We start from the raw sequence: 14,816 nt of genomic DNA on the forward strand, positions 1-14,816 counted from the left end.
TTATTTTGATCTTTGAATTAACAATGTTGATAAAACTGAATATATATCCACATACGTCCCAACTTTGTGAGGGGTCTGATTGAGACAAGTTTTTTAAATTCTAAACCAGATCCTAACCAAAAAAAAAGGGGGGAAATGTTAAAATGTTGAATATTTATGTTACATATGTACTATTTTCTTCTTAAATAAATTTTACGAAATGAAACTAAACGAAATAAAACAATTCTCTGATGATGTAGTTAGTCCGTCAGTCGTCAAGAATTAAAATCTGCCCAATAATCAAAACTGTTAACTTACTTGGTGCTCTAACAGATGCTACCCACTGTTTAGTATTCAGATTTTGTTGTTTTAGTGGGATGGCATACGCTTCCATGTAATAATCTCTCTTCGGTGTTAAGTCATAAATACAATCGTACTCAAATACTATCTGCCGAATCAATCAATATCAATATTTTGAATTTATAATTGTACAAAAAAAAGTTTCAAAGAGAAAGCAATTGAAAGAAAGGTTTTCATCATTGTCGTTGTCATCGTCGCTGTTGTCATCATCATTGTTGTCATCATCACTGTTGTCATCATCATTGTTGTCATCATCATTGTTGTCATCATCGTCGTAGTCATCGTAGCTGTTATCATCATCGATGTAGTCAGTGTTGCTGTCGTGAGGTGGTTTCCCAATTAATTGTACGATCAAAACGGTACTGGGTATGTATGTCGTTTTCATCGTGGCTGTTGTCATCATCATCGCTGTTGTCATTATCGTCGATGTTGTCATCGTCGTCACTGCTGTCATTATCGTCGATGTTGTCATCGTCGTCACTGCTGTCATCTTTGCTGTTGTCATCGTCGCTGCTGTCCTCATCGTAGCTGTTGTCATCATCGTCGTTGTCATCATCGTTGTGTTGTCATTGTCGCTCTCGTCATTGTTGCTGTTGTCATTATCGTCATTTTCATCGTCGCTGTTGTCATCATCTTCATCTGTTACGCTTGAGTAGACACACTGTATTCATTATTCGTTCAATGTCTCTCTAAATATTATAGAATTGGCAGGTACTATGAATGAAATTTACAGTAAGTAACATTTTGATAATGGGTGCTGGCCCTACCTGTGTGTTTCCCTCGAACGATAGGTGACTAATTCCTTTTTCAGAGAAGCTTAAATGATGGCATTCTCCCCTATTATTTTCATGTTGAAACAATAATATAATTATTCCTTTTAACTTCCAGTGATAGACTGAAAAAAGGAGTATTTTCATAAAATTAACAAAGGTTGGATAAAAAGGAACATGAATATTCATAAAGTAATGTATTAACAGTAGAACTCCTCATTTGCGACACCCCTCCTTATTTATACAACCCCCCACCCCACTATTTTCTGCAACGCCCCCCCCCCCTCCTATTTATGCAACGTCCCTCCCTATTTATGCAACGTCCCTCCCTATTTATGCAACTTATCAAGGGGACACTTGCCTGTGAAACAAAGGAGAAGCATACAACCCCTATTCAGAGGAAACTTTTACAGTATTAAAGGGACAATTTTCTGGACCCCTATTCAGAGGACACTCCTACTAAAGGGACAATTTTCTGGACCCCTATTCAGAGGACACTCCTATTAAGGGGACAATTTTCTGGACCCCTATTCAGAGGACGCTCCTATTAAGGGGACAATTTTCTGGACCCCTATTCAGAGGACACTCCTATTAAGGGGACAATTTTCTGGACCTCTATTCAGAGGACACTCCTATTAAGGGGACAATTTTCTGGACCCCTATTCAGAGGACACTCCTATTAAAGGGACAATTTTCTGGACCCCTATTCAGAGGACACTCCTATTAAAGGGACAATTTTCTGGACCCCTATTCAGAGGACACTCCTATTAGGGGAAAATTTTCTGGACCCCTATTCAGAGGACACTCCTATTACGGGGACAATTTTCTGGACCCCTATTCAGAGGACACTCCTATTACGGGGACAATTTTCTGGACCTCTATTCAGAATACACTCCTATTAAGGGGACAATTTTCTGGACCCCTATTCAGAGGACACTCCTATTAAAGGGACAATTTTCTGGACCCCTATTCAGAGGACACTCCTATTAAAGGGACAATTTTCTGGACCCCTATTCAGAGGACACTCCTATTAGGGGAAAATTTTCTGGACCCCTATTCAGAGGACACTCCTATTACGGGGACAATTTTCTGGACCCCTATTCAGAGGACACTCCTATTAAGGGGACACTTTTCTGGACCTCTATTCAGAGGACACTCCTATTAAGGGGACAATTTTCTGGACCCCTATTCAGAGGACACTCCTATTAAGGGGACAATTTTCTGGACCCCTATTCAGAGGACACTCCTATTAAAGGGACAATTTTCTGGACCCCTATTTAGAGGACACTCCTATTAGGGGAAAATTTTCTGGACCCCTATTCAGAGGACACTCCTATTACGGGGACAATTTTCTGGACCCCTATTCAGAGGACACTCCTATTAAGGGGACAATTTTCTGGACCTCTATTCAGAGGACACTCCTATTAAGGGGACAATTTTCTGGACCCCTATTCAGAGGACACTCCTATTAAGGGGACAATTTTCTGGACCCCTATTCAGAGGACACTCCTATTACGGGGACAATTTTCTGGACCCCTATTCAGAGGACACTCCTATTAAGGGGACAATTTTCTGGACCCCTATTCAGAGGACACTCCTATTAAAAGGACAATTTTCTGGACCCCTATTCAGAGGACACTCCTATTAGGGGAAAATTTTCTGGACCCCTATTCAGAGGACACTCCTATTAAGGGGACAATTTTCTGGACCCCTATTCAGAGGACACTCCTATTAAAGGGACAATTTTCTGGACCCCTATTCAGAGGACACTCCTATTAAAGGGACAATTTTCTGGACCCCTATTCAGAGGACACTCCTATTAGGGGAAAATTTTCTGGACCCCTATTCAGAGGACACTCCTATTACGGGGACAATTTTCTGGACCCCTATTCAGAGGACACTCCTATTACGGGGACAATTTTCTGGACCTCTATTCAGAGGACACTCCTATTAAGGGGACAATTTTCTGGACCCCTATTCAGAGGACACTCCTATTAAGGGGACAATTTTCTGGACCCCTATTCAGAGGACACTCCTATTAAAGGGACAATTTTCTGGACCCCTATTCAGAGGACACTCCTATTAGGGGAAAATTTTCTGGACCTCTATTCAGAGGACACTCCTATTAAGGGGACAATTTTCTGGACCCCTATTCAGAGGACACTCCTATTACAGGGACAATTTTCTGGACCTCTATTCAGAGGACACTCCTATTAAGGGGACAATTTTCTGGACCCCTATTCAGAGGACACTCCTATTAAGGGGACAATTTTCTGGACCCCTATTCAGAGGACACTCCTATTACGGGGACAATTTTCTGGACCTCTATTCAGAGGACACTCCTATTAAGGGGACAATTTTCTGGACCCCTATTCAGAGGACGCTCCTATTAAGGGGACAATTTTCTGGACCCCTATTCAGAGGACGCTCCTATTAAAGGGACAATTTTCTGGACCCTTATTCAGAGGACACTCCTATTAAGGGGACAATTTTCTGGACCCCTATTCAGAGGACACTCCTATTAAAGGGACAATTTTCTGGACCCCTATTCAGAGGACACTCCTATTAAGGGGACAATTTTCTGGACCCCTATTCAGAGGACACTCCTATTAGGGGACAATTTTCTGGACCCCTATTCAGAGGACACTCCTATTAAGGGGACAATTTACTAGACCCCTATTCAGAGGACACTCCTATTAAGGGGACAATTTACTAGACCCCTATTCAGAGGGCACTCCTATTAAGGGGACAATATTCTGGACCCTTATTCAGAGGACACTCCTATTAAGGGGACAATTTTCTGGACCCCTATTCAGAGGACACTTCTATTAAGGGGACAATTTTCTGGACCCCTATTCAGAGGACACTCCTATTAAGGGGACAATTTTCTGGGTCCTGAAGGTGCTCTTGCTTGCCTTACCATCACGTAAAATTGTTATTTTAATCTTCAGATTGTATTTTCTATTCTCCAGGTTCTTTATCCATTCAAGTTCAATATCTGAATCTGATAAGGCTTTTGCGTAGCAAGGATTCTCAGATTTAGCACAATCTCCATATGGAATATTCCCATGACAATTAACTAAAAAACAAAACAAAAAGAAATTAATACATACTGTATCGTGATATCACAACACAATAAAATGAATTAAACTTGCAAAGGAGTACTAAGATCCATTCAACAAATAATTTAACACTACTCGTTTCAATTTAGTTTTTGTTTATGACGTCTGTCGCAATTAGTTTTACATTCATCTGAAATGATGGATGAAACTAAGCCAGGACTGGTTAAAGCACTTTGGTTGGTCCTAACATTGATCAAAGGCTTTCCTCGGCCAGTGTCCACCAACCAGAGGAAAGACATGGGCCAATACGTCTGAGGCAGATGCAGGGGCTGCCATTGCTATTGAAAAGAGTAATATTGTTCAATTGTAAAACCATGACAAATGACGCACAATTCCACAAGCGATTTGACCATGCAATGAAGATGTTAAATAATCCATTTCCTGTGATTGGTCAAATCACCTTGCGTCCAAGCAATATTAAGGTAATTGGTCAGATTTCAGCCGTTTGGCAAGACATTCTCTACTTTACCTTATTTCCTTTTTTAGAAACACATGGCATACTTCAACCTTTAATTTATCTATGACAAAGTCCAGGATTTATAACTTACATTCATTATACGTTGTTGCTGTACATTCTTCATATTTTGTCTAAAATAAAAAAAAGAAAAATGTCTTTCATGAAAAAGCGTCATCCAACATAAACAGTTAAAGGGCTTCTTCTAGGATAAGTGCTGGGCAAACATGACATATAAATAATAAATAAACTTCCAACATAATAGGGATACTGTAGCACCAGACTAGTAGAACCAACAAGTTTATATGGCAAGATCTCTACTACATAGGAATACAGTGACTACATCAGGTTTCCAAGAAATTTGGGCCAATTGGATTGGTCAACCGCTGACTCAACTGCCCGTCCGGTGAACTGCCCGCCAAGCCGAATAACATCAATTTGTATTTGACAAGTCTTTGTGGTGTAATTTGTGAATGATGTCGGCACACCAACACCATTTTCACACAAACTATTAAAAATAACATTTGACATTTGTATCAAAATCTAGAATTTTGCTATAAATACTATAGCTCAACAAAATCAGTAGTTATGAATTCCTAGGCGTTTTAATACATCAATGTGATATCAAAAACGTACAAAATATTTAAATAAAAATAATAAAAATGGGAAGCAACATTTATTGGGGAGGAGGAGGAATCTGTAATGCAATAAATTGTAACCCTTTAAATGTCACTGTCAGCAGTTTACCTTGTGTAAAATGGGGTATTATTAGAATTAGAAGAAGTCAACTATAATAATTGGGTTGTTACATAACTATTTCAGCTAACACTCAGTCCAAATAATTGCAATAAAGGCCTCATACGAAATCAATTCAATTTTAAAAACTAAACAATTCTTCTCTATAAACAAAGCTAAAACAAGAATAATTATAATCTTCTATTGGAATGAATGAGAATAGATCGCGTGCATGGCTTTTCTTTAATAGGAATAAAGATGTAGTTACAAATTGATTTATGTTCATTAACAATTAGAGTTTTCTTTGACAGGAAGTTGTCTGAGTTACTAGGAATTACATCATTAACTTGCTATTTAGCGTCGTCTAACCCATACTCTCTCAAATTTTTAATTGAGAACAATTACAATTGGTTTCAATTTTGTTTTAATTATGGATGTAAAACAAGAAAAAAAATAGTTGTTAAGCTTAGTTCCCCCTTAGATTAGACGCAACCCAAGGACGTACACTACGCACAACACAATGATTTACGCGCAACCCAGGGACGTACGCACAGCACAAGGACATACGCGCAACATAATACGTACTGTATGTACAGCGCAAAGAAGTACGCACAGCGCAAAGAAGTACGCACAGCGCAAAGAAGTACGCACAGCGCAAAGAAGTACGCACAGCGCAAAGAAGTACGCACAGCGCAAAGAAGTACGCACAGCGCAAAGAAGTACGCACAGCACAAAGAAGTACGCACAGCGCAAGGAAGTACGCACAGCACAAAGAAGTACGCACAGCGCAAAGAAGTACGCACAGCGCAAAGAAGTACGCACAGCACAAAGAAGTACGCACAGCGCAAGGAAGTACGCACAGCACAAAGAAGTACGCACAGCGCAAGGAAGTACGCACAGCGCAAAGAAGTATGCACAGCGCAAGGAAGTACGCACAGCTCAAAGAAGTACGCACAGCGCAAAGAAGTATGCACAGCACAAGGAAGTACGCACAGCACAAAGAAGTACGCACAGCGCAAGGAAGTACGCACAGCGCAAAGAAGTACGCACAGTGCAATGATGTATGTACAGCGCAAGGAAGTACGCACAGCGCAAAGAAGTATGCACAGCACAAAGAAGTACGCACAGCACAAAGAAGTACGCACAGCGCAAGGAAGTACGCACAGCCCAAAGAAGTACGCACAGCGCAAGGAAGTACGCACAGCGCAAAGAAGTACGCACAGCGCAAGGAAGTACGCACAGCACAAAGAAGTACGCACAGCGCAAAGAAGTATGGACAGCGCAAGGAAGTACGCACAGCGCAAGGAAGTACGCACAGCACAAAGAAGTACGCACAGCGCAAGGAAGTACGCACAGCGCAAAGAAGTATGCACAGCGCAAGGAAGTACGCACAGCGCAAGGAAGTACGCACAGCGCAAAGAAGTACGCACAGCGCAAAGAAGTACGCACAGCGCAAAGAAGTATGCACAGCGCAAGGAAGTACGCACAGCGCAAGGAAGTACGCACAGCGCAAAGAAGTACGCACAGCGCAAAGAAGTATGCACAGCGCAAGGAAGTATGCACAGCACAAGGAAGTACGCACAGCGCAAAGAAGTACGCACAGCGCAAAGTATGCACAGCGCAAGGAAGTACGCACAGCGCAAAGAAGTATGCACATGCAAGGATGTACGCACAGCACAAAGAAGTACCCACAGCGCAAAGAAGTATGCACATGCAAGGATGTACGCAAATTGCAAGGGCGTACGCACATTGCAAGGGCGTACGCACATTGCAAGGACGTACGCACATTGCAAGGGCGTACGCACATTGCAAGGGCGTACGCACATTGCAAGGGCGTACGCACATTGCAAGGGCGTACGCGCAGCACAATGATATACATACAACGCAAGTGTCAATAATTATATCATGGGGTTTGTGGGTCAGACAACCTCTTATATCCTCATTAAAGGTTTTAATTATGGCCTTGATAATAAATTGAATTTATATTTTTAAGATCATAAATGTCTGTAATAATAATAATATATCACATTTACTGTAAGTGCCCTTTTCATGAAAAAACATGCTCAAAGCGATTTACAAAGATACATAAAAAAACAGACAAAAAGTTACATAGATAGATAATTAAAAGTATGGATAGTATACAGTTTAAAAATAAATCTATTTAAAAAGGTAGTTAAAATTTATATTCAGTTTCATTATTAAATACATAGACAAAACTATGACGATGAAAAACCATGTTAAAATGTTCAACATACCGGTAGTTGAGTTTTTATGATGGCTGTGGTTTTCTTCAGACAGTAATGAAAAATTACGCGTTCTCATAAACTAGTTTTTTATTGTTTTTGTATTCACCATACTGTAAATATACTTTTATTTCTCCGATTACAATGATTGAACAATTTGCTGCTGTCCAGGTAAGTTCAGTTCTTAATGAAATTTAAAGGGAAAAAAACCCAATAAAAATTCATTGCTTATAAAAACAAACACATTTTCACTTCTAATTTCAAATCTCTAATTACTGCACTTTGCGCCTTTCTTTGAAACTGCTGCTATGTTAAGTTTATAAGGTCACTTTCAGGCCAACTGCCATTTTTCAAGTACTTAATATAATCATTCAACTAAAGCCTACCCTATAGCCAGGATATTTATAGAATGTTTTTTTCTTTTAAATAAAAAAAATGGGTAAAAAATCGTTATCATCAGCAGACTAGATGTAGGCCGCTGAATAGGGGTTCTAATCATTGTATCACCCCCTTCCCTGGCTACAGACTTAGCAACTTTGTCTGCAAGGATAATCTTTCACAAGAAATATTGTAATAAATACAGCGTTGAATAAAAAAAAATGTATTAATGTTGAAATTCATCATTTTGCAGTTTTTTGAATTTAGAAACAAGTTCAATATTGATGTTACACAAATGATGATGATACTATGTTGTAATGTAATGAGTGCTTAAGGCACCCATCTTGTGACTTAGCCACATGATATATTTAGTTCTAGGTAGATATAATTGAGACATAGTCTACGATATTATTAATTGTAGTCTAGCATGCAATCGTGTGAATGGACAACATTTAATAAAGTATTTTCTATTTTTTATCTATGTTAAAAATAGAAAGGTGATCAGTTTAAATCTTAATGTAAAAAATATACTTGAACTTGAGAGATAAGTACGATCTAAAATGAGACACAGATACAGCCAAATCCTATTAAGGGGACACCACCTCTTATTAAAGGAACACTTCTTTTGGTCCTGAAGGTGTTCCTTTTAAGGGTTCTGCTATAAAAACTGTTGAAACTCCAGTTCTTAATTCTAGCCTCAGAAAGAGTACAACTATAAGATATTTTTCACTGTGTGAATATATTTTTAACATGAAATTGAATGTGAATATCTCCACATCTGAAGCAACTAGCATAGTGGTAAAGCTGCACTGTACAAAATAAATCATTATAAAACAAAACAGCTTCTATAATTAAAGAGCTTTAGTAAACACATTGAAAAATGATGATTTTGCTCTAACCTTTCTAGACATTCTAATCCTATACTTTATAACACAATAAATTAATGATTATTTTTACAGCCACATCCTACGCACAAATAGTTTAAGTGCGTCTCTTATGTTATTCCTCATGCAGTATTTAAATAGTGAAAAACAAACTCAAGTAGTATACAATAATAATAATTAATATCATACAAAACATAAGCAAAATACAATTTAACAGTAAAACCCCTATTAAGCGGGTTGGCTATAGTGTACATATTTTCCCTCATCTGTTTTACAGTGTCCCCGTAACGTCCCAATAAAAGGAGTTTTACTGAAATTCTTAATTATTTTACAATTTCAATTTCATGGAAAATAATTATGATTAAATATATTGTACATTTAACCACCATGCTAAATTAATTAGCAAAAATCAAAACTGTAGTAAACAAACTGAACCCTAAAACATTAAGCATGCATTGCCAGCACGGTTTCATATTCTTTTCAATGTATGGTACCCGTACCCTACCTAATGGGAAACCATTATTGTTAATATAAAAGGAAAATAACGAATTACACATTCTTGGCATTTTTAAAAATATTTATAGTCATAAAACTCTTTAAAAATGGCCATAATTAGAAAATGTTGATCTTTTATTAATAATATAGCATTGCATCCTGTGCTTGAACAACGTTGAAAAGTTTAAAGTATAACTTGCTGCCAACAACCTGTTGTGCAACACTTAATACACCACCGATTACATTATTCAAGCACAATAACACCTTTACAATCTTTTCATAATAAACCTCAAAAGACAAAATCTGGTTATCATATCTTAAGCCTACAAAACTTGTACAAAATGTAGTGTTCTTTTGTTTTGTGATGATTTGATCCTGAAACATCCTGCTAAAAGGATTGCATGCATTCAACATAAAAGGTTTAAAGATCAAAATATTTGCAACCTAATAACCTGTTGTATTCCAACAATGCATTTTATATTCTCAATAATTATCAAGGTCTTCTTGCTAACCTACTCTATATTTACTCTAAAATATTTTTGACAATGAAAACAAATTCAAAAAAATGTAAAACTTTATGTAACACTTAGACATTTTTTTTACACTGAAACTATGATTACTGTATATAAGCCTAGTAAATGTTAACAAGGACAGTAGTATCTATCCCACAATCTTCATTCATTTTTTTTATTAAACAAAGAAATGAATTAAATCCACACAGACCTTAAAACGAAATGAGAAAATAAGTGATTGAATTTAGAAGTACATTATGTGAATATTTTTAACAGCTGTAATGTTTAAATAATTCTGATTACATTACTTTAAGTATGTCATCTATTTATAGACTTAATGTTTTAACATAAGCATGATTAAGGAGAGTTCACATTGCAAAATCTTGAATATTCCAACAAAAAAATTCTGGAAAAGGGTGTTCTAAAAATAATAATTAGGGTGGATTCTAAAAATAATAAAAAGGGTGGATTCTAAAAATAATAAAAAGGGTGGATTCTAAAAATAATAAAAAGGGTGGATTCTAAAAATAATAAAAAGGGTGGATTCTAAAAATAATAAAAAGGGTGGATTCTAAAAATAATAAAAAGGGTGGATTCTAAAAATAATAAAAAGGGTGGATTCTAAAAATAATAAAAAGGGTGGATTCTAAAAATAATAAAAAGGGTGGATTCTAAAAATAATAAAAAGGGTGGATTCTAAAAATAATAAAAAGGGTGGATTCTAAAAATAATAAAAAGGGTGGATTCTAAAAATAATAAAAAGGGTGGATTCTAAAAATAATAAAAAGGGTGGATTCTAAAAATAATAAAAAGGGTGGATTCTAAAAATATTAATATTGTAAATTTTACTTTCTTTACCTACATAGGCTATATTTATTTATGTAAGATATGACCAAAGAAAATTATTGGTAAGTGACATCATACAGAACTAAATGTACTCATCATCCCAATTATTGTGGGTTTGCAGAAACCATCGATACCATCTCCCGTAGTAATTATTATAATATATACCAAAGATTCTTCAGTTTTGGATAGATCAGATGTATAATTGTCAAAAAAAAACTTTTTGCTTTAAAGGTTAGGTGACTACTTAATGCCAGGAATCACTACCTAGTATTCATAACTCAAGACAAAGCCACTGTTATCATAGTGTATCTGCTGTTTTCCACTTCCTTTCTAACCCCACTTGCTTACTTTGATACAATCTACTCATTTATCTCACTGTTACATGATGTAATATCATAATGGGGTAATGTACACAAATAAAACTAGGAACTTGTTCTTAACTTGGCAAGTAATGAAGAACAAAAAATATACAATAGCCATTGAATTAACAAATCATGATGATGATGAGGATGATGATGATGATGATAATGATGATGATGATGATGATAATGATGATCAAGATGATGATGATGATGATGAGGATAATGATGATGATGATGATCATGATGATAATGATGATGATCATGATGATAATGATGATGATGATGAGGATGATGATGATGATGATGATGATGATGATCATGAATCATGATGATGATGAGGATGATGATGATGATGATGATGATCATGATGATAATGATGATGATGATGAGGATAATGGTGATGATGATGATCATGATGATAATGATGATGATCATGATGATAATGATGATGATGATGAGGATGATGATGATGAGGATGATGATCATGATGAGGATGATGAGGATGATGATGATCATGATGATAATGATGATGATCATGATGATAATGATGATGATGAGGATGATGATCATGATCATGATCATCATCATGATGAGGATGATGATGATGAGGATGATCATGATCATGATGATCATGATGATGATGAGGATGATGATGATCATGATGATGAGGATGATGATCATATATGATGATGATCATGATGAGGATGATGATGATAATGATGATGATGATGATAATGATGATGATCATGACAATGATGATTAAACAACCCAACAAACTAAATACCCATGGAACATAACAGGCCATGTGAATTCAATTCAAGTTGTAAATTCATAAAATGAATTAAGTTTGTTTGTTAATTACCCACAATCCTTCTCCCATCGCTTGTTACCATAGAGACTCCTAAGTCGCAAACAACAAGTAATAAATGATTTTACTTTGATATTGGACACTTGATCTATCATACTCACTCTCACACTGTTTAAATGAAGAATTAATTATAAGAACCAAAGGAAATGAAAAGACTGTGGCCGTCGATGGAATATTTATAGAGTCACGTTAAGATAATTTACAACATGATGGTGATGTGATTCTTAGAATAGAGTAGACACAATGATATATCACACATAGGCTAGTTAATACCCAAGTAAAGACAGCAGATCAATACAGATAATAGTCATTAAAAATGCTTAAATCTATCTATTTTTAACATGTTTATTCAGCTATCTGATAGCTTCCTGCCCTAATGACCATATTCTGAACAAAGATTTGATATCTTTGTTGTTATACTGTATATTATATGCTATTAAGCTCAACAAAAATTGTTGGTTTTTGTTGCCCGCTTTGCAATAATAGGCTATTAGCGCTTTGAATGGTAAAGAATGCCGTATGAAAACAAATTTATGTTGCCAATAACAATTTTTAACATTCTAGTGACAAGCTTACTCTTATCAAAATCTAAAGCTTTACTGAATTCCAGTTAGTTTTAAAAAAGACCATTTCAACCGTTACAGGGAACATGGTGCTGCAAAAAATGTAGTAACTGTATATAGCTCAAACTTTATGTGATAAAAAAAATATGATGTGCCCATATGGACATGATGATGTCATATCACCATTTGGGAATATCACTACCATATTTGGGGCCTCCACACTTTATTTGTCAAACTAGTTTGATAGTGTAGACAGAGCTTCATTCATTATCCTCAATTCAACTTGAAATGAAATGAAAATGTTTACTTATTGCCATCACCCCTTTAGCTGCCCACGTCACTGTAAGCAAAGTTCATTTAAGAAACCAGGACGTAGTAACAAGCTATAAGTACTTAGTAACATCATCTTCAGATATTTTAATGTTTTTGTTTATAAACTCTTCAGGTTTCTTGGTTATGTAATAAATCAATTTATTTTCTGAAGTGTAATTGCAAATGTTCCGGATATGTCTGTCTAATTAGTTCAAATATTTAATTTTATTTTATTAATTATCTTAGAAATTTATTTAAACTACCCATACCCATAGGCTATGTAGGCCTGTAGTTACACACAAAAATGTTAATTAATTCTTTGAGAATTGTGACATTGCATTGCATATTGGTGGTAGAACTACTATAACTAAAAGATTGTTATTATACAAATAAAACTAAAAACACACAAGATACCCATGATTGTCTACTTACACAAATAGCCATTTTGGCCTAGGCCTATATTAAAATAAAATAAATAAAAGAAAATATTATTATTAGGCATTAGGCCTAGGCTATAATAATTAATATAGGCCTAATTATAATATTAATATTTAGGCCTAGGCCTAGAGGGCCTCCTATTAGGCCTACCCTAAATATTATTAATAATAATTAAATATAAAAATTAAAATAAAATAAAATTTAAATAATCAATCATTAAATTGTTAATAAAATAATCAACATTTATTGATCTACAGTTAGCTCTCTTTCACGTTTACTAAAAATAGTTGGATAAAGTTAAGCCTAGGCATAGCCTAGGCCTAGATGACAGAAATTCAATTGAAGATCTCGACCCTCTCACACCCATCATCCATGATGCCGTGGCATGATGGATGGATGGGGCTAAAATTAATCGACCAGCCTAACCTTTTTTATACCTTGGTCCTTGTAATTGTGAAATAACTATATATTCCAAATCATTCGTTTGTTATAATCTCAGAAGTACATAACATACAAAAAAATTATTTAAATATTTCAAAAATACCACTCCACTTTTTAGGGAGAGAGAGAGGGAGGCGAGAGGCAACAAGTGAGAAAACCGGATGTGAAATTTGGAGGTCGACCATACGCGCACGGTGTCGCGGACAACGAGAGCGTAGGACAGGACGCGCTGACGCAATACATTTTTGACCAATCACAAGTGACAATTCAGATAAGCACAGTACTATGTTTCATACATAGTCCACCTAATAATATAAATAGTAATATATATTTTGTTTTATTGTTTATAATATGAATATGTAATTTCCCTTTATATGCATTACCTAAAGACAGAATTGAAAAGCGCCGCACCGAGAAACTGCCGCAAATTTATATATTATTATTATAGTCAACACTCAGTTTTCTATTAAAACATTCAAAAATAGATATTGGACCCTAAAGAAAAAAGTGTTTTTAATTGCTATAATATTATAGTGCCTAATTAGAAATGAAGAGATCTTCAATAATTATGCCTAATATTATAAATACCTCATGTTAAGTGTATATACTTACTTCACCATTTGTCGTATAAGGCCAGGAGCAATTATTGGAACAGCCAAGCGATACGGAAGTTGAATGAACACATCCACTCCAAAATAAAGACAAACAAAATACATTTGCCACAAGTTTTACAAAACTATTAAGAAACATGATAGCGGCGCTACGACGTACGTAGTACTGCTACTGATAATACTATGTGATCATTTAAACCGCCGCCGTCTCTGTATCTATATTATTACCCTTATATCATTTAACCCACCAATAAGAACACTGTGAAGTCACGTGGTGATTTAATCCAGGTACGGTACTCTTTATGGACAAAAGAAGTACAATCCTGATGAATATATCGAAATATTGTGAATTATATGTGTTTCTTTCCTCTTAGTAAGCCTTATACATGCATATCATAGGTGTAAGTACAACATTAATGAAATGTCTAGCATCAAATGTTTAT

General features: G+C 35.8%; 1 protein-coding gene across 2 annotated transcripts in view; it reads right to left on the bottom strand.

Annotated features, from left to right (window-relative positions):
* The window catches only part of LOC140059255 (uncharacterized), a 23,704-nt gene extending 9,136 nt beyond the window's left edge, over positions 1-14,568 (bottom strand). For both annotated transcript variants that reach the window (XM_072105123.1, XM_072105122.1), the window contains exons 1-5: positions 14,375-14,568; positions 4,780-4,819; positions 4,030-4,188; positions 1,107-1,234; positions 298-427 (exon numbers count right to left, since the gene is read on the bottom strand). In XM_072105123.1, coding sequence (XP_071961224.1) covers positions 298-427; positions 1,107-1,234; positions 4,030-4,188; positions 4,780-4,819; positions 14,375-14,512 — 595 coding nt within the window. In that variant the 5' untranslated portion in view covers positions 14,513-14,568. The remainder of the gene's footprint in view (positions 1-297; positions 428-1,106; positions 1,235-4,029; positions 4,189-4,779; positions 4,820-14,374) is intronic.
* Positions 14,569-14,816: the final 248 nt, after the last annotated feature.

The sequence above is a fragment of the Antedon mediterranea genome, chromosome 9 (genome assembly GCF_964355755.1).
Source record: "Antedon mediterranea chromosome 9, ecAntMedi1.1, whole genome shotgun sequence".
In the NCBI taxonomy this organism is placed as follows: domain Eukaryota; kingdom Metazoa; phylum Echinodermata; class Crinoidea; order Comatulida; family Antedonidae; genus Antedon; species Antedon mediterranea.